Source organism: Salvelinus alpinus, chromosome 6 (genome assembly GCF_045679555.1).
Source record: "Salvelinus alpinus chromosome 6, SLU_Salpinus.1, whole genome shotgun sequence".
NCBI lineage: Eukaryota > Metazoa > Chordata > Actinopteri > Salmoniformes > Salmonidae > Salvelinus > Salvelinus alpinus.
Window position 1 is genome coordinate 53,432,254 of NC_092091.1, and position 27,102 is coordinate 53,459,355.

A 27,102-nucleotide genomic window follows, 5' to 3' on the forward strand; every position below is an offset into this window, starting at 1 on the left:
CTAGTCAACAATTCACCTGCGGCAGTTGGATGATTTGAGATATTTGTAATAATAAAAAATAATAAAAAACTCAACACTTTTAACATTTAGTATGCTTTTCCATTGCAATGTCTTGTTATGTTATGGGTCCAGCTGTGAGCCATGGAAACCAAATACAATTGTCAATGTACAATACATCTTTGAACTTTTCCCCCAGGTTAAGCTGCTGACTCTGAAGAACCCCTCCTCCTCTGTGGTGTGTGTGGAGATCAGAGCCCTGTCCCTGTACCCGGCCCCCCTGGAAGCCCTTGACCTACTCACCAAATGGTACGAACCCAAGGACACCTCCTCTCACCATTAGTTGCACAGGAGATGCACTCCCTTGGGTGCGTCTCAATAGTCCTTGGGTGCGTCTAATAATATAGTGGCTTCCTCATCTCCTTTCCTTCATCTGCACTGAAGTGAACCAACTGGACCATATTGCTTTCACCTATAGTGCGTTTTGAGATCAGCGCAGAGGAAGGAATGGGAAGTCACTTCAGACTATTGTAACAAATTTCTTCGCATTAGTTTCCCACTCCTTAAAGGGACAGTTCATGCAAATATTTGTTGATTTTAGACAGAACTGCCCCTTTAACATTGCAGTTTAGTACCAGTTAGCTCTGAGTGTCCCTTATAGGTGTTATTGATGAGGCGTCTCACTGTTTGGCCTCCTACTCTCTCCCCTGTTTTTCCAGGTTCAATATCAGCCCCCTCTCTGTCAACATCAGCACTACAGAGTTCACTCTGCTGCATGCAGAGCACAAGGTAAGGATGCTGTGCATTCTGGGAAATGTAGTTTGTTGGCGGTTCCACTGTATGACTATGGGACTGGGGCTGCTGTAATGTATTAGATGTAGGGATGGGGGGAAAATACAGTAGAATATAGCGATATTATTTATTATTTTATATATAAATTGCTAGGTACAGTGGGGCAAAAAAGTATTTAGTCAGCCACCAATTGTGCAAGTTCTCCCACTTAAAAAGATGAGAGAGGCCTGTAATTTTCATCATAGGTACACTTCAACTATGACAGACAAAATGAGGGGAAAAAATCCAGAAAATCACATTGTAGGATTTTTAAAGAATTTATTTTCAAATTATGGTGGAAAATAAGTATTTGGTCACCTACAAACAAGCAAGATTTCTGGCTCTCACAGACCTGTAACTTCTTCTTTAAGAGGCGCCTCTGTCCTCCACTCGTTACCTGTATTAATGGCACCTGTTTGAACTTGTTATCAGTATAAAAGAAACCTGTCCACAACCTCAAACAGTCACACTCTAAACTCCACTATGGCCAAGACCAAAGAGCTGTCAAAGGATACCAGAAACAAAATTGTAGACCTGCACCAGGCTGGGAAGACTGAATCTGCAATAGGTAAGCAGCTTGGTTAGAAGAAATCAACTGTGGGAGCAATTATTAGGAAATGGAAGACATACAAGACCACTGATAATCTCCCTCGATCTGGGGCTCCTCAAAATGATCACAAGAACGGTGAGCAAAAATCCCAGAACCACACGGGGGGACCTAATGAATGACCTGCAGAGAGCTGGGACCAAAGTAACAAAGCCTACCATCAGTAACACACTACGCCGCCAGGGACTCAAATCCTGCAGTGCCAGACGTGTCCCCCTGCTTAAGCCAGTACATGTCCAGGCCCGTCTGAAGTTTGCTAGAGAGCATTTGGATGATCCAGAAGAAGATTGGGAGAATGTCATATGGTCAGATGAAACCAAAATATAACTTTTTGGTAAAAACTCAACTCGTCGTGTTTGGAGGACAAAGAATGCTGAGTTGCATCCAAAGAACACCATACCTACTGTGAAGCATGGGGGTGGAAACATCATGCTTTGGGGCTGTTTATCTGCAAAGGGACCAGGACGACTGATCCGTGTAAAGGAAAGAATGAATGGGGCCATGTATCGTGAGATTTTGAGTGAAAACCTCCTTCCATCAGCAAGGGCATTGAAGATGAAACGTGGCTGGGTCTTTCAGCATGACAATGATCCCAAACACACCGCCTGGGCAACGAAGGAGTGGCTTCATAAGAAGCATTTCAAGATCCTGGAGTGGCCTAGCCAGTCTCCAGATCTCAACCGCATAGAAAATCTTTGGAGGGAGTTGAAAGTCCGTGTTGCCCAGCAACAGCCCCAAAACATCACTGCTCTAGAGGAGATCTGCATGGAGGAATGGGCCAAAATACCAGCAACAGTGTGTGAAAACCTTGTGAAGACTTACAGAAAACGTTTGACCTCTGTCATTGCCAACAAAGGGTATATAACAAAGTATTGAGATAAACTTTTGTTATTGACCAAATACTTATTTTCCACCATAATTTGCAAATAAATTCATTAAAAATCCTACAATGTGATTTTCTGGATTTTTTCCCCTCATTTTGTCTGTCATAGTTGAAGTGTACCTATGATGAAAATTACAGGCCTCTCTCATCTTTTTAAGTGGGAGAACTTGCACAATTGGTGGCTGACTAAATACTTTTTTGCCCCACTGTAGTTAACATAAACTAATGCTAGTCGGCTGTACCTGCGCCAAAACTCTGGTATATCTCATCCTATAGCTTGTTTTCCATCTTCTTTTTAAAATGTGTTTTCTCATGGCTCTCTCGTATCTCTACAGCAAACACGTGAGTAATATGTTTGGAACATCGAATCTCAATACAGTCGTGATACATATAGGGTGCATTCGGAAGGTATTCAGACGCCTTTACTTTTCCCACTTTTTGTTACATTGCACCCTTATTCGAAAATGTATTAAATACATTTGTTCCTTATTAATCTACAGACAATACCCCATAATGACAAAGCAAACTTTTTTTTAAATGTTTGCAAATGTAAAAAAAAAAAAAAAAAAAAAAAAGAGAGAGAAAAAAGATCACATTTACATAAGTCTTCAGACTCTTTACTCAGTACTTTGTTGAAGCACCTTTGGCAGAAATTACAGCCTTGAGTCTTTTTGAGTGTGACACTACAAGCTTGGCACACCTGTATTTGGGGAGTTTCTCCCATTCCTCTCTGCAGACCCTCTCAAGCACTGTCAGGTTGGATAGGGAGCGTCTCTGCACAGCTATTTTCAGGTCTCTCCAGGGATGTTCGATCAGGTTTACGTCCGGGCTCTGGCTGGGCCACTCAAGGACATTCAGAGACTTGTCCCGAAGCCGTTCCTGCTTTGTTTTGGCTGTGTGCTTAGGGTCGGGTCGTTGTCCTATTGGAAGGTGAACCTTCACCCCAGTCTGAGGTCCTGAGTGCTCTGGAGCAGGTTTTTATCAAGGAACTCTCTGTACTTTGCTCCGTTTATCAATTGAATTTACCACATGTGGACTGTATAAACATCTCAAGGATGATTAATGGAAACTTATGTAAATAAGGTTTTCTTTATTTTATTTGCTAAAATTTAAAGAAATACTTTTCACTTTGTCATTATGGGGTATTGTGTGAAGATTGATGAGGGGAAAATGAACCATTTTAGAATAAGGCTATAACGTAACAAGTTGTGGAAATAGAGAAGGGGTCTGAATACTTTCCAAATACACTTTACAGTATTGTGTATCGTGATAATATTGTTTCGTGAGGTCCCTGGCAATTCCAAGCCCTAGTGTAGATGCTGATCTTACACTTTCCCCCATTAATGGTTAAGGTTAGGAATGGCGGAGGGGAAGCTGATCCTAGTTCTGTACCTAGGGGAAATTTCACCCCGTAGCAATGGATTACAATGAAATGACAGGAGATTTTTGAGAGCTCATTGTTTCCTGCTCCCAAGTGTGATATTTTATTGACCTACGGTGGGTAGCTAGCTCAGTCACCAACTTTGCAGCGAACATTGAGCATTTGCTGTCTTTTTATTGCGTTATTCTTTGGTCCTTATTGCATTTTGATGCATGTACTTTAGTCGTTCCGTTCTTTTGACACTCCAGCTCAGATTTTCTCAATCCACTCCTAGGGAATCCAGGATGGTGCTGACCCCCCCCCCCCCCCCACACACACACAGGGATTGATTGAGAAACACTGCTCTAGTTATGGGAAACCAATGCAGTCTTTAATCATTGGCTTTGGTGTCCCAGGTCTGAATCGGTCCATGATTAGAAGAGAATGAAAGCCAGGGGGCCGTATGTATCAAGCGTCTCAGCCCTTTTAGATCAAAATGGACAGGCAAGACCTGATCATAGATCAGCACTCCTACTCTTGATATGCCTGATACAGACAACCCCAGAAGTGTTTCAGCTGTCCAGGAGACCACAGTTGAATAATACTCGCTATATATAAAGTGTGCTCGTGCAGTGATATATTAACCCTGTGTGTTGTCTGCAGGGCGGGGAGAGTGTGAGGGGAGAGGGAGCGCTGCGTCTCCTCCTCCAGCCATGGGAGAGCAGGGAGGTGGCTGTGGTGTTCACCCCCTCCGAACACAAACCCACCACCACCATCCTACTCATCAGGTACACTATGATTGACACCTCTACATTTTGACACGTTCTTAGAAATAGTCTTCTGATTTTCATGTTGTCATGTACATACAAAGGCAAAATGACCACATAAACAGTACTGTGAATAATCCCCCCCCAGTTGTTGCGTACTGGTCGTTGTAGTCTCTCGTGCATGCAAGATCTTGATATGAGCACTGATATTACAGTAGTTATTGCAGTACAATGCGAACACGTAGCTTTGTGCGTGATATTATTCCACGTTTGTGGTTGTTTTGGTCAATAATGGAGCCAAGCTAATGGCACCAGGTATTTTAATGACATTTGCCAGATTTGAGTATGGTGCCATGTGCTGTTGGTTTTGGTGACTCTCAGCATTGGTGATCGTCTAGTCTCGTTGCCATTATTTTAAAGTGTCGTCTGTCACTCTACTGTTGGAGCACGAGGAAGTGAGAGTCGGGGAGCTGAGTCTAGGGACAGTCTGACTGTCCCTTTCTCTTTTTTTCTCTCTCTGTCTCAGGAACAATCTGACAGTGTTTGACATGGTGATGGTGCGGGGTCATGGGGCCAAGGAGCTGCTGAGGGTGGGGGGCAAGCTGCCGGGCCCCGGAGCCTCATTACGCTTTAATGTCCCTCAGTCCACCCTCATGGAGTGCCGAGATGGTGAGCCAACCACTGTGTTAATTTTAATATTTGTCATTTATCCACCTTTCTCTCATTGAGATGAAAATCAATTTTATTTCTAGTGGCAATCACAACAATCAATGAGTTACTCCATAAAAATTCTAATAGCGTTTGATTATATTTAATCTATGTGCGGTATATGTAGGGCTGGGCGACGTGGCCAAAATATCATATCACAGTCTTAAAAAAAGGATGGTATTTTATGTTTTTGAATATTGAAAGTTCTACATTTGCTTTGAGTAATATGTGACCTTAGGCTGGCAACACATACATTCTAAGTAATTTCGATGGGTCTTTCTCCATTCTGATTTGTTTTATACTGTTCAATTCAACTTCAACCAAAAATAATTGATACATTTCTCCATTTCCTGCACTTATTTGAAATAATTTCCACACTGCCACGTAGGGCTGCACGATATGGGCAAACAATCTAGGCCTTATTTTTAATCAGATGTTGCAATTGCGATTTAGAGCAAAACACTTGGGTGAACAACTGATTATTCTATTTCTATAGTTGAAATATAATAGTGGGCACTTTGAATACAGTGTTGTTTGACATGACAACAAATGAAAATGCCAGGGAGGAGTTATTGTGACAGGGTAGGAACCAAAGTGTTGATATGTGTTTCCTAGGGGGACCTACAATCTTTGACTACGTTAAATGTTTTCTCTTAGCTACTTCTAAGATATTCATGATTTGCGTATTCCTCTTTGATTTAGAAGATACTGTTGCACAAACAGCATGCTGATTTAGGTCTAAACCATCACTGGTATTATCAGGCTGTATAGCTAATTACATTTGCTCTGACTCAGTACATTTATTAGCTAGCTAGCCAGCTAACTAGTGATTAGCATTAGTGGCTAACAAGATTTAGGCCCAACATGCTAAAAAAAGACAAACTAGCTGTTTGCAGATGTAAGAAACACAAACTATGTGTAATTATAGAACGCTAGTGGATTTATATTAAGAAGCAACGTGAAAACAGCATCGTTGTCATCAACATAGTTGCTGTGCTGCATGCAGACTAAACGCAAGTGTCTCCTGGTCGAGGGGCAACAAATGCGCTCCTTGAGTGACGGGGAAAGAGGGGCTCGGTCTGTGTTGAATAACAGTATATCGTAAAATACGTTGTACCGCTCCGCCCTAAGTATACAGTATGTACTGTATGTAGCTAGATCTTATTCGATGTTTGTCAATTTAAATGCATTACTAATACAATTCATTAGTCAAGGCAAATGATGGTGCTTCATAGTAATGGCAAAGTGAATTCAATACATTTCAGGGTAATTTGCACTTCAAATTCTATTATAAGGCCCTTGAATTTAAAACTAGGCTACTTAATCATTGTCTTACTATTAGTGGTGGTAGTTCTGCTGTGCAACCTGTAATATCCTTTAATAAACTCCTTTTAATGGCACAAAGCAGTTATTTTTTTTATTAAACTGACAATAAAGTGTGCCTTATCTTGTGTGTTCTCCTACCAAGGCTAATTAATCCTTGGTGACATACCAAATGTCACCCTATTCCCTTTATAGTGACGTATTTGGTCAAAAGTAGGGACCCTGGTCAAAAGTAGTGCGTTATAAAAAGAATGGGGTTCCATTTGGGACTCAGCCCTTGTCTTACTCTACTGTTCTTAAGAGTGTGTGGCTGGCTACTTTATAAAATGATTCCTCCCATCTACCTCCCAGGCCTGCGCACCAACAAGCCTCTGTTTGCCATCTGGAAGAGCTTCAAGGTGGAGAACGCCGGGGAGCTGCCCCTTACGGTCACGTCCATGAACATCAACGGCTACAAGTGCCAGGGCTTCGGCTTCGAGGTGCTGCAGTGCAGGTCCTTCAGCCTGGACCACAACTCCTCCTCCGAGATCACCATTGCGTGAGTCAAATGTCGGAAGAATGGATGCAGATTGTTCTTGAACCTTTTTTTATGTCAACATATTTTGTACTAACTCAGCAGTAGTGTACATGCGTCAGGTTACTTTCAAGTGAAGGGTACATGAAGGAAAGTAATGAAAGAACAATAGATCTATCATTTTTGTATTCTGTCCGAACGCAAACATGACGTTTGTATTGTTTAGTAAATCATTTCCTGTGATACGAGACATATCAAGATAAAGTTTTTTGACATTTTGTAACGCTCATTGACCTCATCTCTTTCTCTCCTTTTCCCCTCCCACTGTCTCAACTTCTATTTTCTCTACCTCTTTCTTCCCTCTCTGGTTGTCTCACCTCTCCCCCACTTCCTTTTCACCGTCCTCTTTTCCCCCTTAATCGCTCGCTCTCTTTTTCTCCTTTTCTTACTCTACCTTCTCCCTCTCTCCCTCTTTCTCCACCCACTTTTTCCCTCCTCCAGGTTCACTCCAGACTTCACGTCGTCCTGGGTGATCCGGGACCTGACCCTGGTGACGTCGCGAGGCTCATTGTTCCCCTTCACCCTCAACGTGACGCTGCCCCACCACATGCTGCCCCTCTGTGCCCAAGTGGTGCCCGGCCCCAGCTGGGAGGAGACATTCTGGGTGGTCACCCTCATCTTCACCTGGTCAGTGCCACCCCGAGACGCATAGACCAGTACCAACTTAGTGCCAAGTTTGGGTGATGAAAAGCCAATGTCATACACAGCTTCATGATTTCCCCCCCCCAGAAATAAAAAGGGTTTCAGGTTGAAAGACAATGGACTTTGACTCCCCAACCAGATTAGCAGTGTCTACTACTACTACTACTATCACCAATGAATAACCGGCCATATCCTTTCTCTTTCCTCTCAGCTTCTCCCTGGCGGGTGTTTGTCTGATGGCTTTCCACCAGGCCCAGTACATCCTGACTCAGTTCTCCAGCCCCACCCCCCGGAGCATCCACAACTCTGCCCTGTCCCGGGACAACGGCCCCGTCAACAACATCACCCCCAACGGAGTCAAGTAAGACTCTGTGGAATATATTTTACAAGAGACCCGTTTCCAGTCAAATATTTGTACATAAAATCAACAGTTTTATATGGTTGCCAATAGAGGTTGACCGATTAATCGGCAGGGCCGATTTCACGTTTTCATAACAATCGGTAATCTGCATTTTTGGATGCCGATTATGGCCGATTACATTGCACTCCACGAAGGAGACTGCGTGGCAGGCTGACCACCTGTTACGCGAGTGCATCAAGGAGCCAAGGTAAGTTGCTAGCTAGCATTAAACTTATCTTTATAAAAAACAATCAATATTAACATAATCACTAGCTAACTACACATGGTTGATGATATGACTAGTATATCTAGCTTGTCGTGCGTTGCATATTATCAATGCGGTGGCTTTTCATTTCTCATCGAATCACAGCCTACTTCGCCAAACGGGTGATGATTTAACAAGCGCATTCGTGAAAAAAGCACTGTCGTTGCACCAATGTGTAGCTAACCATAAACATCAACGCCTTTCTTAAAATCAATACACAAGTATATATTTTTTTACCTGCATATTTAGTTACTATTGCCTGCTAACATTAATTTATTTTAACTAGGGAAATTGTGCCACTTGCGTTCTATGCAAGCAGAGTCAGGGTATATGCAGCAGTTTCGGCCGCCTGGCTCGTTGTGAACTGTGTGAAGACCATTTCTTCCTAACAAATACCGTAATTAATTTGCCAGAATTTTACATAATTATGACATAACATTGAAGGTTGTGCAATGTAACAGCAATATTTAGACTTGGGGATGCCACCAGTTAGATAAAATACGTAACGGTTCCGTATTTCACTGAAAGAATAAATGTTTTGTTTTCGAAATGATAGTTTCCGGATTTGGCCATATTAATGACCTAAGGCTCGTATTTCTGTGTGGTTATTATAATTAAGTCTATGATTTGATAGAGCAGTCTGACTGAGCGGTGGTAGGCAGCAGCTGGCTCGTAAGCATTCATTCAAACCGTACTTTCCTCCGTTTGCCAGCAGCTTTTCGCAATGCTCGAAGCACAGGGATGTTTAAGCCTATCAACTCCCAAGATTAGGCTGGCAATATTATAGTGCTGTCTATCAGAACATCCAATAGTCAAAGGTCTATGAAATACAAATGGTATAGAGAGAAATAGTCCTATAATTCCTATAATAACTACAACCTAAAACTTCTTAACTGGGAATATTGAAGACTCATGTTAAAAGAAACCACCAGCTTTCATATGTTCTCATGTTCTGAGCAAGGAACTTAAACATGAGCTTTTTTACATGGCACATATTGCACTATTACTTTCTTCTCCAACACTGTGTTTTTGCATTATTTAAACCAAATTGAACATGTTTCATTATTTATTTGAGACTAAATGGATTTTATTTATGTATTATATTAATAAGTTATATATATATATATATATATATAAGTTAAAATAAGTGTTCATTCAGTTTTGTTGTAATTGTCATTATTACAAATATATATATAAATCGTCCGATTTAATCGGTATCAGCTTTTTTTGGTTCTCCAATAATCGGTATCGGCGTTGAAAAATCATAATCGGTCGACCTCTAGTTGCCAATATAAAGAGTTATTAAAGTTAGACGTTTCGGTGGTACTTGATTTAACTCTTGGTATAACACTCCAGTACAACAATGTTGTCAAAGCTGTATAGCTGTATGTTATCGACATAAATCTGAACGGATTTTGTTCTATAAATGAAGCTTGTCACCCATTTGATTAGCTGGTGATAATGCACTGTTATGGGTTTACACAGTCTCTCTAACTAGTTTTTTTTTGTTTTTGTCCGTGTCCAGTAAAATGAAGGGCAGCTGCAAGACATATGTGGACACCTGCCACAACTCTGACAAAGGAAAGGGGCGTGGCTCCCTGGCGGTGGCCAACGGCTCCATCCCTCGGCCCCAGCCCTTCTCCACCCCCTCCTCCTCCTCCAAGAAGGGTGCCTCCACCACCCCCCCCCAGCCGCAGAAGAAACACAAGGTGTCCGTTTACTACGGCAAGTACAAAACCAGCTCCTACGCCACAGCGGCGACAGTGGCGACGGCTGCCACGGCGACCGAGGAAGAGAGGGAACTAGACCTAACGCCCGACCTGGGAACCCTGGAACCCGACCTGAGCACGGACGCCTGCAACAACAACGAGCCCACGTTCCTCTGTCAAATCGACGTTAAGAAAACGACACAGCACTTTAAGGAAGCCCCACCACAGAGCGCCGCCCTGCGGGAGGACAGCAAAGGGCCGGCGGCGGTTATGTTTCCCGTGGAAACGCAGGCCGGCTTCCCCGACAATGTCACCATGGGCCCAGGCCCCCGACCGGGTCTCCTGCTGTGCAGCCCCGTGACAGAGAAAGGGTGCGGCCTCCGTACACATTCGCAGTTTGCGGAGAAGAGGGACACAACGGCGAAAAGGGACAACTCTGAGCTAGAGGTGAGAGAGAGAGACAGGGTGATCAATTGGCTATTACTTGGTTTTATTTGATAGCTTGTAGCCTGGTTACTCCTATAGCTTTGTAGAGATGTTTTTTTTGTGTGTGCAATATAAGTACTTCAGTACAGGGTGGAATTGTGAATTGAATATTTCTCTCGTTCTCTCTCCCTCCAGACCAGAGAGGATGGTAAAATCCAGAGGAAGAAGGCAGAGAAGACGGAGGCTGGTGTCCCAGCTGGGAACAGCAAGGCAAAGAAGAGTCGCAAGAAGAACACAGAGGGGGTTTCTGGGTACGTGGCATCTTCGAATCGATAGAGATGATAGACTCTGTGCTCACTTAGAAATGAGTCTTGACAAATGGTTTGGTGCAGAATTCCGTTAGTAAAATCTATAGAGAACGAAATTGACACCACTCAAAGGACAATCTTCGATAAGTCATTGCTTGCCTTACACTTGGGAAGAACCTCTTCATCCCACACAGATGTGATGCACCTTATCCTTTCACGGCTACTAACCCCGGATCCGGGAGCACCCCCCACCCCCCACACACTGATTAGCATAGATAGCATAGCTTCAGAAGTAGATAGTAGCATCTAAATATCATTAAATCACAAGTCCAAGACACCAGATGAAAGATACAGATCTTGTGAATAAAGCCACCATTTCAGATTTTTAAAATGTTTTACAGGGAAGACAAAATATGTAAATCTATTAGCTAAACACGTTAGCAAAATACACCACTATTCTAACTCCATCAGTTTCTTACTCCTTCAGGTGCTATCACCAATTCGGCTCAACTAAGATATTGATATCCACTAACCAAGAAAAAACCTCTTCAGATGACAGTCTGATAACATATTCATGGTATAGGATAGTTTTTGTTAGAAAAAAGTGCATATTTCAGGTAGAAATCACAGTTTACAATTGCACCGACCATCGCAAATCGACTAGAATTACTAGATAGAGCAACGTGTATGACCAATTTACTCATCATAAAACATTTCATAAGAATAGACAACGCATAGCAATGGAAAGACCCAGATCTTGTGATTCCAGACAATATTTCAGATTTTCTAAGCGTTTTACAGCGAAAACACAATAAATCGATAAGTTAGCATACTACATGTGAAAACGTTACCAGAGCATCGATTCCAGCCAAAGAGCGCTATAACGTAATCACCGCCAAAAGATATTAATTTTTTCACTAACCTTCTCAGAATTCTTCCGATGACACTCCTGTAACATCATTTTACAACATACATATACAGTTTGTTCGAAAAGGTGCATATTTAGCCATACAAAACCGTGGTTACACAATAAAAATACTAGGAAATCAAGCCTCAATATGTCTGACGTCATCTATCAGAGTGATCTAGTTTAATTGAAAGCTAATCATATACTTGACTAAAAAATACAGGGTAGACAGGAATCGAAAGACAAATTAGTTCTTAATGCAACCGCTGATTTACATTTTTAAAATTATCCTTACTTTTCAATACAGGGTTCGCCAGGTGAAGCTATACCAAACAAAATGGCGAAATATGCGTTTAAAATATTTCGACAGAAACACGGTTTATCATATTAAATATTGCTTACTTTGAGCTGATCTTCCATCATATTCTTGGGCAATGTATCCTTTCTATGTTATAAACGTCTTTTGGTCGATAGATGTCCTCTGTCCTTCGAAATGTCCACTAACAACGACCGAGACCGCGAAACGTTCCCAAAGCTAGAAAGTGCACGACAAATAAATTCCTCAGAATCGCACTAAACGGATATAAATTGCTATAAAACGGTTAAAATTCACTACCTTATGATGTTTTTAACAACTATAACGACTGAAAACATGACCGGAGAAATACTGCTGGTTAGAAAACGATTTGGAACGAGGCAGGTCCGATGGCCTTCACGCTTGAGGCGCACGTTGAGAAAGGGGGGTCTCTGTACATTTTGGGCTTTTATAATGGCTGGGAATATCCCATCGACTTCATTGAAAACGTGATGACGTACAGACACCCAGAGGAAGACGTAGGCAGTGTCGGTTTCTTCATAGCATTCACTGTGGCCTTATAAACAGACCCCAGATCAGAGGTAAAAATTTCTGAAATCTGAACCCTGTCATGAAAAGTGCTGTAGAAATTGTTCTGTACCACTCAGAGACAAAATTTCAACTCCTATAGAAACTATAGACTGTTTTCTATCCAATAATAACAATAATATGCATATTGTACGATCAAGAATTTAGCACGAGGCAGTTTAATTTGGAGACACAAATATGCTAATGCGGAACAGCACCCCCTATAGTTGCAAGAACCGTGGCCATTGTTCATTGACCAAAAGTTTAAAAAAATTACGTTAATATTTTCTAACTGGGCAGGATGTGAATTTGATTGTTTTGATTTGTGGTTGATTTAAATTGAAGAAACAACAGTTAATTAGCTACCACCAGCAGCCGTTTATAGTAGAACGTTCAGGTCTGTAACCCTGTTGATTGTTGAATCGCTGCGGGTGAAGACATTGAAAAGTGACATTGGTCTTCGCTGTTCCCACAGGCTACCTGAACACAGTGTGGTTGTGACATCAGTGCAGGAGAGGGAACCGGAGTGGAGAATGGGAGAACAACAACAGAATATGAACGGAACCCGCACTCGGAACCGCTGCTCCACAGGAAAACCAGACGCACCGAAGCCCAGCCCCAACCCCGACAGCCCCCTCAAACAGAACGGTGGGTACATATACATACACACACCAGGGTTTCCGTTAGGAAAATGTGGCGGGGGACATTTGACCGGCAACCTTTTAATTGACCCGACATTTGAGAAATTACATTTCCTCAGCGAAGACAAGTAACCAACAGCAAAATCACTAGCCTGTCAATCTTCTATCCCCCATAGTAGAAAGGTTGACCTATTCTATTGGTCACCTTGTCTAGAAAGAAATTCCCTATTCCAAACAGACTCTGGGACAGTTGTGAGATGATAGATCCCTAATTCATACAACCAGTAGGTCTAATAGGCTACATAACAATATGTGATGTAACAGATCACAACGTTTAGCTTAAAATGTTGATCAACTATTATTTATTCACATAAGCGCAGCAATGCACACAAGGCAGCAATGCACACAAGGCAGCAATGCACACAAGGCAGCAATGCACACAAGGCAGCAATGCACACAAGGCAGCAGGCTACACAAGGCAGCAGGCTACACAAGGCAGCAGGCTACACAAGGCAGCAGGCTACACAAGGTTTCAGACTACGCGCGGATGTTCATTCCATAATGCAATTCGCAGGAAAACACTTGTCACCACACATGCGAGCGGTTTCATATTTTATAGGCCAAAAGCCAGCTACCGGATAACGGAAACACTTGACAAACACACAGACGCACACTCAAAAAGCTGGGACATCTATGGTTACACCCCTCAACCACTTGATAACCTGTGTGGCTATCGCTGTCTGTTTGTGGCTAACTTTACCGAAGTTCAGCCCTACCCCTCACCTAAACCAATCATGTTAAAAGCCCTCTGCTGCGTCTGTGATGCTCCAGACATCTCTAAGCAGATTTACACCTGACTGACCACAAGTATCTGCCCCAGTGCCTTTTTCTTTTTCAACACATTGCCATGGTGGACACTACAGTACATATCCAGTTTTGTCACATTTTCAGAAACACTGGAATTCCCAATTAAATGTGATGGCTAAAGACGCGAGTGAAAGTTAATAGATTGACATTTTATATTGGACAGTCCTCAGTATCTCTTTCTTTCCTGACACTTTATTTAAACAGTTGGAAACAGAAGGGAAGATAGGCAAGTGGGAGAACCGTGGGAAGGGTGGATATGGGGGATTGCAGGGATTGAGCAGTGTATTTGACTGGAGTGTTACAGCTAGGCCACGGGCTTTACTCGGTCCTCAACATCTCTCTCCCTTCCTGTTGTAGGTGTGTGTCTGGTGCGGCCACGGCGGAAGTGCGTGGAGCGGCGCGTGGCGTGCGAGTCGGGCTCAGACTCTGGCAGCTCGTCGGGCAGCGTGCGGGCCAGCCGCGGCAGCTGGGGCAGCTGGAGCTCTGCCAGCAGCATTGAGGGAGACAAGGACCCCAGCGCCCCACACCACCGCACACACCACTGCACTACCTCAGCCAGGAAAAGTATGGACACACTACTGCAGTATACCCACTCACACACATATACACAACACACACCACTGCACTACCTCAGCCAGGAAAAGTATGGACACACTACTGCAGTATACCCACTCACACACATATACACAACACACACCACTGCACTACCTCAGCCAGGAAAAGTATGGACCCACTACTGCAGTATACCCACTCACACACACATTCACAACACACACACTGCACTATATACAATGCACGCACACAAGCACATTATATCTATACACTGAGTATACAAAACATTAGGAACACCTGCTCTTTCCATGACAGACCAGGTGAATCCTGGTGAAAGCTATGATCCCTTATTGATGTCACTTGTTAAATCCACTTCAATCAGTGTAGATGAAGGGGAGGAGACGGGTTAAAGATGAATTTTCAAGCTTTGAGACATTCTGTATGTGTGCCATTCAGAGGGTCAATGGGCAAGACAAAATATTTAAGTGCCTTTGAACGGCGTATGACAGTAGGTGTCAGGCGCACCGGTTTGTGTGTGAAGAACTGCAACGCTGATGTTTTGTACACTCGGTGTATATACACTCCCCTCTCTCGCTACTGCAGCGACCACTGCACTGCTCTTATCATGGAACATGCCCATAGAGGGTTGGAAGTGGGACTGGGGCCTCTACAGAGCACCATGGTGCTGGGTTAGGTTAGGTCATATGTTTACCTGTCCTTTGGCTCTGAGGGACTTTGTCTGTCTTGGCAAGGGCTGACATTCCCAAATTCCTCATCTCTGAATCCACCTCAGTGTACACCTCATCAGACATGGAAATGTTGCACCCGTCTTTCACCTCACCTGTTCTCCGTCTCTTTGTCTCTCCCTCTCTCTGTCTACCGCTCTCTCTCTCTGTCTACCGCTCTCTCTCTGTCTACCGCTCTCTCTCTGTCTACCTCTCTCTCTCTCTGCTCTCTCTCTCTCTCTGTCTACCGCTCTCTCTCTCTCTCTGTCTCTCTCTCTCTCAATTCAATTCAATTCAAGGGGCTTTATTGGCATGGGAAACATGTGTTAACATTGCCAAAGCAAGTGAGGTAGATATTATACAAAAGTGAAATAAACAATACAAATTAACAGTAAACATTACACATACAGAAGTTTCAAAACAATAAAGACATTACAAATGTTATATTATAAATATACAGTGTTGTAACAATGTACAAATCTCTGTCTACCGCTCTCTCTCTCTCTGTCTACCGCTCTCTCTCTCTCTGTCTACCGCTCTCTCTCTCTCTGTCTACCGCTCTCTCTCTCTCTGTCTACCGCTCTCTCTCTCTCTGTCTACCGCTCTCTCTCTCTCTCTGTCTACCGCTCTCTCTCTCTCTCTGTCTACCGCTCTCTCTCTCTCTCTGTCTACCGCTCTCTCTCTCTCTGTCTACCACTATCTCTCTCTCTGTCTACCACTCTCTCTCTCTGTCTACCACTCTCTCTCTCTGTCTACCACTCTCTCTCTCTCTGTCTACCGCTCTCTCTCTGTCTACCGCTCTCTCTCTGTCTACCGCTCTCTCTCTGTCTACCGCTCTCTCTCTGTCTACCGCTCTCTCTCTGTCTACCGCTCTCTCTCTGTCTACCGCTCTCTCTCTGTCTACCGCTCTCTCTCTGTCTATCGCTCTCTCTCTGTCTATCGCTCTCTCTCTGTCTACCTCTCTCTCTCTGTCTACCTCTCTCTCTCTGTCTACCTCTCTCTCTCTCTCTCTCTGTCTACCGCTCTCTCTCTCTCTCTCTCTCTCTCTCTCTCTCTCTCTCTCTCTCTCTCTCTGTCTACCGCTCTCTCTCTCTCTCTCTGTCTACCGCTCTCTCTCTCTCTCTCTCTCTCTGTCTACTGCTCTCTCTCTCTCTCTCTCTGTCTACCGCTCTCTCTCTCTCTGTCTACCTCTCTCTCTCTCTCTCTCTCTCTCTCTCTCTCTCTCTCTCTCTCTCTCTCTCTCTCTCTCTCTCTCTCTACCTCTCTCTCTCTCTCTCTCTCTCTCTCTCTCTCTCTCTCTCTGTCTCTCTCTCTCTCTCTCTCTCTGTCTCTCTCTCTCTCTCTCTCTGTCTACCGCTCTCTCTCTCTCTCTCTCTCTCTCTCTCTCTCTCTCTCTCTCTCTCTCTCTCTCTCTCTCTCTCTCTCTCTCTCTCTCTCTCTCTCCCTCTCTCTCTCTCTCTCTCTCTCTCTCTCTCTCTCTCTCTCTCTCTCTCTCTCTCTCTCTCTCTCTCTCTCTCTCTCTGTCTACCGCTCTCTCTCTCTCTGTCTACCGCTCTCTCTCTCTCTCTCTCTCTCTCTCTCTCTCTCTCTCTCTCTCTCTCTCTCTCTGTCTACCGCTCTCTCTGTCTCTCTCTCTCTCTCTGTCTACCGCTCTCTCTGTCTATCTCTCTCTCTGTCTGTCTATCTCTCTCTCTGTCTATCTCTCTCTCTCTCTCAATCTCTCTACTCTGTCTGACCGCTCTCTCACACTCTGTCTACCGCTCGTCTCGTCTCTCTCTCATCTGACTCGCGGTCTCGCATCTAACGTCTCTCTCTGACTCTGTCTACCTCTCTCTCTGTCATACCGCTCTCTCTGGGCTCAATGGCATACATCTCTGTCTCTCTCTCTCGTCTGCTCTCTGTCATACCGCTAACTCTACTGTCTGGGCTCTCTCTCTCTCTGTCTCGACCGCTGCATCTCTAGTCATATGTCTCATCTCTGGTCTGTCTATCGCTCTCTCTGTGCTATCTCTCTCTCTAGTCTATCTCTCTCTCTCTCTCTGTCTACCGCTCTCTCTCTCTCTCTCTCTCTCTCTCTGTCTACCGCTCTCTCTCTCTCTGTCTACCGCTCTCTCTCTCTCTCTCTCTCTCTGTCTTTTAAGTATGTATAGATGGGCGTAATCTAGAGCCAAGCATTTGATTTTAAAAATGCATGGTTGTCCTCCGCACGACACACTTGTTGAATTATGCAAGAGAATGTGACAACAGTAATGAATAACTAATGAGGCTGTCTAGACAGCGCAGGGGAGTGCAGGTTGGCCTAGAGACAGAGCATGTTTTTGTTGCCGGTTTTAGTCCTGTTCCACCCCTTTATATAAAATGTATTAATGAATGCAAATACACCCAGGCAAATGACGCACATAATATTGTTTATTTTATCACAAAGTATTTTTTTTAAACCTGGGGGGGAAAGGTGTTTTACAATAAATGTAAGGCCTGAATTCCTACCAAAATGCCTGAGATCCATTCGTTATTTGTCCGTGCCAGTAATATGTTTTATGTGCTATAATTCAGTCAATCTGATTTTGATTTATAGCATTCGAAAAAGTATTGCAGTATTTTCACTGTTGCATTTATCTGAATTGTTATTGAAACCTTTTAACAATTTCCATGAACGTTACTACTCCCACGCTCTCTCGCCCCCTCTGGCGCTGATATGGTAGAGAGAAGGATGAATGAACCAACACGTTTTCATTAGAAAGCAGGGTCAGAGTTGCGGTTTGTAGCTGTGTGTCTGTGTCCACAGGGGACTCCATGCAGTACGGCGTCTACCCAGCCGAGAGGGACTGCTACCAGACCATGAACTCCACCTACAAGGCCCAGAGGTACACGCGCGCACACATTAACTGATGTAATCACACACAGACGGATAAATACACACATGTAAACACACACAGCAACCACATAGAATGGAAGACGTACTCTTATGGTCATTTAGCAGACTATTTTATTTTAAGCTACTTACAGTTCAACCCACAACTGTAGTGTGGCAAGCACGGCCATTCTCTAACCAACTGTATCGCTCTTAGTGTTTCAAGAAGTGTACTATCGTTCTAAAAGTCCTTAGGATCAAAGTGTTTTTGTCATTATCAACCCTAATGGAGAAGTCAAAATTCTAATAATAATGATGATCATTTATGTACATTTTTTAAGTGTTTTTCATTACACACAATCTCAACGTGCTATATCTGTCCCCTGGCGTGCAGCATGAATAACCTGTACAGGAAGGAGCCTTGCCAAAGCCCAACAGAGCCCGCCCCGGTGCCCCCCAGCTTTGCCCCCAGTTTCGCTTCTGTAGCAGCCCGCATGGACAGAACCATGGGTGAGTGAAGTGCTCAGTCAATAAATGTTGACATACCTGTACATCAGAACCCGTGTGTAAAATGTATTGTCTATTATAAATAGTACGTTGATCTCAAAGGGAAGTGCTATAAAATCAAGGGTATTGTATTGTTTGTCATTGCTTGAATGCGTTTTGCAAATGAGTGCGATTGCTGTAAATGTTTGGTGTCGTAAATCGGGGATGGCCAATGCTCTTTCTGGACAGCCAAGTACGCAGGCTTTTTCTCCAACCCTACTACAAAGCCTGCGTTAGCGCGTTTCTAACAGGGTAAGCTGTATCTTAATTGTTTCCCCTCTTCTCTCTCAGATGTGGCGGGCCACTATTTGCCTGAGGAGACGTGGTCGGCACCCTCCGTGCCCCTCACCAATGAGTTCAGGTACAACACCTCAGAGGCCGTGCCCTACGTACCTCAAGCCTCAGCCCCCGCCCCCTTCAACGGGTACGTCACTAAGCCAAGGCGAAATGTACTAGTTGTGTCTTTTTGTACAGTCATGTTGTAGCTTAGGAAGCCATTTTGATTGTCTGTCGATCATCCAGCTATTTTATACAGTAATCATGTGCCTATGAACCAGAGTTTATAGCACTGAGGCGGTGTGCCCTAGTAGGGAGTGCTCACCCTGTACTATTAGCTCAAACAAATAGAACGTTGTCATGTCTACCTACTTCTCATATCCTTCCCAATAAAAACAATCAAGCATGCCAGAAGTGCTTAAAAATTGCACACATTAACATATGTAGCCTAAGAAACAAGGTTCATGATATCAATAACTTGCTTGTAATAGATGACATTCAGATTTTGACCATCTCTAAAACTCACTTAGATAATACCTTTGATACAGTGGTAGCAATACATGGTTATAACATCTACAAAAAATACAGAAATGCCAATGGGGGTGATGTTACGGTCTGTATTCAGAACCACCTTCCTGTAAAGCTTAGAGAGGAACTCATGTTAAATACTGTTAAAGTATAATGGCTACAGGTTCATCTGCCTCACCTAAAGCCCATTCTTGTAGGAAGTTGCTATAGACCACAAAGTGCTAACAATCAGTATCTGGATAATATGTATGATTTGCTTGAGAATGTATGAGGTATCAACAGAGGTGTATTTTCTGGGTGACCTTAATATCGACTGGCTTTCATCAAGCTGCCCACTCAAGAAAAAGCTTCAAACTGTAACCAGTGCCTGCAACCTGGTTCAGGTTATCAATTAACCTTTACAAACAGCACAGGAATGAAATCATCAACATGTATTGATCACATCTTTACTAATGCTGCAGAAATCTGCTTTAAAACAGTATCAAAATGTATAGGATGTAGTGATCACAATATAGTAGCCATATCTAGGAAAACCACAGTTCCAAAGGCTGGGTCTAATATAGTGTATAAGAAGTCATACAATATGTTTTGTAGTGATTCCTATGTTGATTAAAAATTGTATGGTTTAGAGGAATGTGGCAAAAGGAATAGCAAATAAGTCTGGCTGCACAACCGATTGGCAAACGTACTGCAAATTGAGAAACCATGTGGCTAAATTGAATGAAAAGAAGAAGAAACTATACTATGAAACAAAGATAAATGAATGATGGTAATACCTTTTACAGCACCTTAATTGTAATTTAAGGCAAAAAGACACTCAGCTCCGTCGTTCATTGAATCAGATGGGTCATTCATCACAAAAGCCACTGATCTTGCCAACTACTTTAATGATTTGTTTTCATCGGCAAGATTAGCAAACTTAAGCATGACATGCCAGCAACAAACGCTGACACTACACATCCAAGTATATCTGACCAAAATATGAAAGCCAAGCATTGTAATTTTTTATTTCCGAAATGTGAGTCTGGAAGAGGTGAAGAAATGGTTGTCTATTAACAATGACAAGCCACCTGGGTCTGACAACTTAGATGGAAAATTACTGAGCATAATAGCGTACGATATTGCCACTCCTATTTGCCATATCTTCAATGTAAGCCTACAAGAAAGTGTGCTTTCAGGCCTGGAGGGAAGCAAAAGTAATTCCGCTACCAAAGTATAGTCCCCTTTACTGGCTCAAATAGCTGACCAATCAGCCTGTTACCAACCCTTAGTAAACTTTTGGGGAAAATTGTGTTTGATCAGATACAATGCTATTTTACAGTAAACAACTTGACAAGACTTTCAGCACGCTTATAGGGAAGGACATGCAACAAGCACAGCACTTACACAAATGACTGATGATTGGCTGAGAGAAATTGATAGCAAAACGATTGTGGGAGCTGTTTTGAGACTTCGGTGCGGCTTTTGGCATGATTGATCATAGTCTGCTGCTAGAAAAACACATTTGTTATGGCTTTACACCCCCTGCTATATTGTTGATAGAGTTAGCTGTTTAACAGAACAGAGGGTGTTATTTAATGGAAGCCTCTCCAACATAATCCAGGTAGAATCAGGAATTCCCCATGGCAGCAGTCTAGGCCCTTTCACTTTTTTCAGTCTTTACTAATGGCATGCCTCTATGTATGCGGATGACTCAACACTATACACGTCAGCTACTACAGCAATTGAAATGACTGCAACACTTAACAAAAAGCTGTAGTCAGTTTCAAAATGGGTGGCAAGAAATAAGTTAGTCCTAAATATTTCTAGAACTAAAACCATTGTGTTTGGGACAAATCATTCACTATGCCCTAAACCTCAACTAAATCTTATAATGAATAATGTGGAAATTGAGCAAGTTGATGTGACTAAACTGCTTGGAGTAACCCTAGATAGGGCGGCAGGTAGCCTCGTGGTTAGAGCGTTGGGCCAGTAACCGAAAGGTTTCTAGTTTTTATCCCCAAGCTGACAAGGTAAAAATATGTCGTTCTGCCCCTGAACAAGGCAGTTAACCCACAGTTCCTAGGCCGTCATTGTAAATAAAATTTGTTCTTAACTAACTTGCCTAGTTAAATAAAGATAAAATTGAAATAAATAAATTGTAAACTGCCATGGTCAAAACATGTTGATGCAACAGTAGCTAAGATGGGGAGAAGTCTGTCCATAATAAAGCGCTGCTCTGCCGTAACAACACTATCAACAAGGCAGGTCATACAGGCCCTAGTTTTGTCGCACCTGGACTACTGTGGTCAGGTGCCACAAAGATGGACTTAGGAACTCAGAAGATGTAAACGGAATGCACATCAATCTCTCATGGCCCAAAGTAGAGGAGATATTTACTTACTCAGTACTAGTTTTTGTAAGAAGTAGCTGTCTGTTTTAAAATACTAGCACACAGCTCGGACACGCATACCCCACAAAACATGCCACCAGAGGTCTCTTCACAATCCCCAAGTCAAGAACAGACTATGGGAGGTGCACAGGACTACATAGAACCATGTCTACATGGAACTCTATTCCACATCAGATAACTGATGCAAGCAGTACAATTATTAATATATATATACACACCTTATACACACCTTATGGAACAGCGGTGACTGTGAAGAGACACGCATACACGTACTAACACACGCATTCTACACAGAAGTACATATGGATTGTGTATTGTAGGTATGTGGTTGTAGAGTAGTGGCCTGAGGGCAGACACTTAATGTGTTGTGAAAAGTGTTATAAAATGTTGTCACGTAATATTTTTGATTGTATGCAACTGTCTTAATGTTGCTGGACCCCAGGAATAGTAGCTGTTGCCTTGGTAGCAGCTAATGGGGATCCTTAAATTCAAATGTGTTTATCCCTGTAATGTTGTCATCTGTCAATTTATAGATTTTTTTAAAATTGTGAAATCATGTGTATTAGCTAATTCACAATTTTGTATTTTTGTTCATTTGTGTTCTCGAACAGCTTCCCTTGGAACAGTGCCAACAGCCAATGTAACAGCCCGTACGTGTACTGTGACCAGGGCAACTACATGTCAGCGGGTAGGCGTCAAATCTACTGTGTTATTGTGTGTAAAATGTCTTGTACAGGTCTCCCTTGAAAAAGGACTTTTGATCTCAATGGGACAACCTGGTGAAATATCATGGGAAAAACACTTAACATTGTGTCCTTACCATCGGTCCGCAGGCAACACCAACTTCCACAATAATTTCCCATGCCAGCCAGAGAGCCAGACGGTAGCCTACAGCCACCAGCCCAGCTGGAGCGAGGAATGTTCCCAGGAGGCTCCCTCGACCTGGGATACAGCCGGCTGTGTGGGCAGCAAGGTAAACCTCCGGGACCCGCTGCTGGCTCCATTCAACCTAATCCCCCTAATATCTATCATTACTGTCCCCCTGTCTGCCTCAGTCAATGACCTTAGTCCTAACCACTTGGCTTTGTGCCAGGTAAACTAAGCTTCTGCACCAAAGACGAAGCTAAAACAAGGAACTGCCTTCGTTTACACTTAACATTATTTTTTTCTCTCCAAACCTTTATTTTGCCCTGTGGAAAAAGCCATGTCCTAACGCTTACTAAATCTGTCTCAGTAAAGCTTAGTATTTAATGTTATATATTTATGATATTAATATAAAGTATAAAGGATTGTTTGAAATTATTTATATGGATAATCAATGTGAGTATTATTGTAACTCATCTGAATCTGTTTTCTGAAACGCCCTTTGACCTCTGTAACCTCTGTTTTTCCCTTTTACTGTGCTGTCTGTGGTTATCACATTTTCACATCACAATCTAACTGTGTGATTTATAAAAAAGCAAATGGAGCTCAGAAAATAGGAACTGCAACCTCTGCGGTTTGATTGGGAATCTAGGGAGTGAGGCTTTGTCTGCTTCTCTTGCGTGGACAACTTCCACTTTTCACAAACTACCATGGTTCTGGCCTCAGCATGGGTCAATACAACGTAGATCATAGTCTTTCGGTTAGGCTTTATTTTAGAGAGCATTGTTTACCTGTTATTTAGACCAAAACAATGTCACTGACTGCTTGATGACATTGATGATACCTTTCTTTTCCTAATTCTTGGTAAAAGTCACATAAGTGGTACGTATTGTATTGAATTATTTTCTAACAAGAACCAGGAAGTGAATACCAACATACTAGTGGTGACAGGGCTGTAAAATGAAGCTTTTATGCTTGTTTTTATCAAGATCCTGACCACCTCCATTATCATCAAACATGTCTTGTGTACTATGTTCCCTCAAATTTATTTGGGCGCTGAGCAAATTTCTGGGTTGATGAGTGCAAACTTGAATGTTGTGAAAATTTGGTGCAACTTCCCGTGCATGTTTACTGTGAAGACTGAGGCTGTACCTGCTTTAAGTTACAGTTTTAAGTGGCTACTGTGGCTATTTGATCGTAATGTAGGCCTACCAAAAACAATGGAGATAATGCATCCCGTAACATTTTAACATGGAAATAGCAGTTCTATCATTCAGCCTACAGTAGCAGCCAATGTGTTGCGTTCAATGTAGGTCTACATTCCAAAAGAAAACATGCTGGGCTTGACATTATCCTGTTTATCCACATGTCCTTCAGACAATGTGACTGAAAATGTTGTTTGATGCAAGAAACCACTTCACAAATAAAATGCATCATTACAGAGAATCAGACAAATTATGCTACCCTCTGCCTATTGGCCACTTAGCTTATTCAAGCCTGTCTCAAATACAACACTGCCCCTTTAAGACAAAAAAAAGCTCTTTACCTAACTCGCTTTTCAAAAATGTATAGAAATGTATGTTTGTGCTCTTGTAGGAAGGAATCACTCCCCTATTGCTGACTACAAATGATCTATAACTCGGCTAATAACTCACTAACTAGCAAAGGATATGAACAAAATGTTTACATGCAGCTCTCGCTTTGATCTCAAAACAAGCGCATCTACTTACGGCCGCTCATGCTGTAAACAAAGTCCAGTTCATAGTAAATTGCACAGATCCATATATGGCAATGGTCTATTTACATATAGGCCTACTGCAGCCCTGATTGTTTATGCCGCACCGGTCTGTGTAGAGTACGGGCGGAGTAGTGCGTATCAATGCAATTGAATCCTACTCCTATGCGTTCTGTCTACAACAAAATCTCTTGCATAGTTTCGGTATGTTGCATTGAAAGTGGCTAATATTGTGTTGATTCGATCATAATTTCAACAGTAAAGGGAAATGTTGATAGTGTTAAGTGAACTCTAGAACAGTGGTCACCAACCTTTTCTGAGTCGAGATCAATTTGAGTCAAAATGCAAGCTGAGATCTACTGCTCAGATTTTTTTTCGACATTAACAACTTAAGCATATGCAACATTAACCAATTTACAACAGTACCATGGCAATGAGGTTTGTGCAGTAAACTATAGGCAATAAGTCAATAAGTTATGACCAAATATTGGCTTTGCTTGAATTGCCCTGCCAATGCGCTGTTGTTCGGGCCATTTTTTAAAATTCAAATTCGAAATTTGAGGTAGGCTATATAATCACACCGGTAATAGATCCGTTGTTGTATAAAAAATGTATTTTACCTTTATTTAACTAGGCAAGTCAGTTAAGAACAAATTCTTATTTACAATGATGGCCTAGGAACAGTGGGTTAACTACCTTGTTCAGGGGCAGGACGTGTGAAGCACAGCTGAGTGAGCATACATTTAAATCATTAGCTTTTTTTTTTTGTATACTGGGCTGATGGTACCTGCATCTGATGGTCTTGTTCAGCGGAGGGAGAGGGCAGCAGACTGAGGGTCCGCCTCTCAACCTCATTCCGCTCTCCCTTTCCTCCACTGACACGGTCTTCCAGATGATGGCGAAACCCGAGTCGCACCGCATTATTTCTGCCTCATGCGCAAGTGTGTTACTCCTTTGAACAGAGAAAGTGAAATATTCCTTGATATTATAAAAGACCCAAGCCGCTAATAATAACGGAAGCCTATAGATGCACTTTCCTACTCATTCATTACTGCTGCAGTGCTTGTTGTAGCGCTGAGTTGGAAATAAGAAGAACGTGTATTTTAAGGCTTATAAAAGTGTTGAATATTAAGTTAAGAACTTAAACATGAACTCACTTGTAAAAACAGCAGCTCTTTGCTGTAATCATTGAGTCTCTCTAGTCATGGTTTTAAATGTTTTGATATCTCACAGTATCAACTTTACTGTAGCTTTCTTTTATGCCTGCTACATTAGTGCAGACACGGTCATCTGAGCCATCCGATTGGCCAGTGGTAGGCCTATACTGCACTTGATTTGCAGAGTTTGTACCTTCAGACACATGAAGTGGTTAAAAATGGCAACAGTTCCAGAGGGAACATTGTGTGTTTAGGAAATTCTCATGAACTTTACTTTTAGATTTTTGCCATCACTGAAGTGTCCAGCCACATTTAATATTATAATTTTTTTGTTAAATAAATGGTGGCATTTCTTTTCTAAACCATATTTTGTTTCTCTCGCTCTGTTCCCCCTTAGCCATATTTCCCCGGCACCAGGAGCCTGTCCCCCATGTCCAGTCTGTTCGGTTCCATCTGGACTCCCCAGAGTGAGCCGTACCAAAGCCACTTCCAACCCGAGCGCTCAGCCCCCATGTCCCCGGTGTCCCCCGTCTGCCCCATCACCCCGCCTCACGCCCCCTTCAACCGGGAGCCCGGGGGCATGTGCCGCCCCAAGCAGTACTCCAGCTTCAACCCTTTCGGCCCCCACATGAACCTGGACATTTGGAACTCCTCATCCAACCGCAGCTCAAACTCGCAGCTGTCCAACGACTCGGGCTACTGCGGCGACATTTAACAAAAACCTGGCATAACCGACGACAACAAACAAAAACGATGCTATAAAAGAAAGGAACAAGAAATGAATGTGCTTTTATCGATAATGGGGGGAAAAATGTGAATATTCCTTTACTTTTATGTTCCTTTTTTTCTTTCAAACGTTCAATGTTGTGAAAGGTTAAGCATTTGTTGTATATTTTTCTAGATGTTTTGATCATAGAAAATTAAAACATTTAAAAAGTTTTGTACTTGATGTCTTGTTTGCTTTGTCCCCAACGCTACAACTATTTATCAGTAACAGAGAGACCGTATAAGCTTGTTATCTTTGCCATCCATCGAAATCACTTTCATACAGCAGTTTAAATCGATTTACAAAAACAATTATAACCAGAAAATGACACAGAATTCAAATGTACAGCAGGTGATGACCTAATAATATACAGTGAAATATCACTGTGCACAATTGATGTCAATCAATTAAAAGTAAGTTTATAAAAGTGACATTTTTAAGATTCTAGGATGAGGATATTTGTTGATCTTTGAACACAAATTGAACTATACAGAATAAAAATATAAACACAACATGCAACAATTTCAACTATTTTACTCAGTTGCAGTTCATATAATGAAATCAGTCAATTTAAATAAATTCATTATGTGAAATCCATAGATTAGGGCCTAA

The 27,102-nt window shown here is 42.5% G+C and overlaps 1 protein-coding gene across 4 annotated transcripts in view; it reads left to right on the top strand.

The window, feature by feature from the left end:
* The window catches only part of tmem131l (transmembrane 131 like), a 99,223-nt gene extending 72,555 nt beyond the window's left edge, over positions 1-26,668 (top strand). For all 4 annotated transcript variants that reach the window (XM_071407012.1, XM_071407015.1, XM_071407013.1 and 1 more), the window contains exons 18-34: positions 197-306; positions 717-786; positions 4,342-4,466; positions 4,972-5,114; positions 6,828-7,014; positions 7,492-7,677; positions 7,904-8,053; positions 9,883-10,513; positions 10,688-10,803; positions 13,066-13,238; positions 14,456-14,662; positions 18,161-18,239; positions 18,621-18,736; positions 19,064-19,196; positions 22,580-22,656; positions 22,802-22,941; positions 26,122-26,668. In XM_071407012.1, coding sequence (XP_071263113.1) covers positions 197-306; positions 717-786; positions 4,342-4,466; positions 4,972-5,114; positions 6,828-7,014; positions 7,492-7,677; positions 7,904-8,053; positions 9,883-10,513; positions 10,688-10,803; positions 13,066-13,238; positions 14,456-14,662; positions 18,161-18,239; positions 18,621-18,736; positions 19,064-19,196; positions 22,580-22,656; positions 22,802-22,941; positions 26,122-26,439 — 2,961 coding nt within the window. In that variant the 3' untranslated portion in view covers positions 26,440-26,668. The remainder of the gene's footprint in view (positions 1-196; positions 307-716; positions 787-4,341; positions 4,467-4,971; positions 5,115-6,827; positions 7,015-7,491; positions 7,678-7,903; positions 8,054-9,882; positions 10,514-10,687; positions 10,804-13,065; positions 13,239-14,455; positions 14,663-18,160; positions 18,240-18,620; positions 18,737-19,063; positions 19,197-22,579; positions 22,657-22,801; positions 22,942-26,121) is intronic.
* The last annotated feature ends 434 nt before the right edge of the window (positions 26,669-27,102 follow it).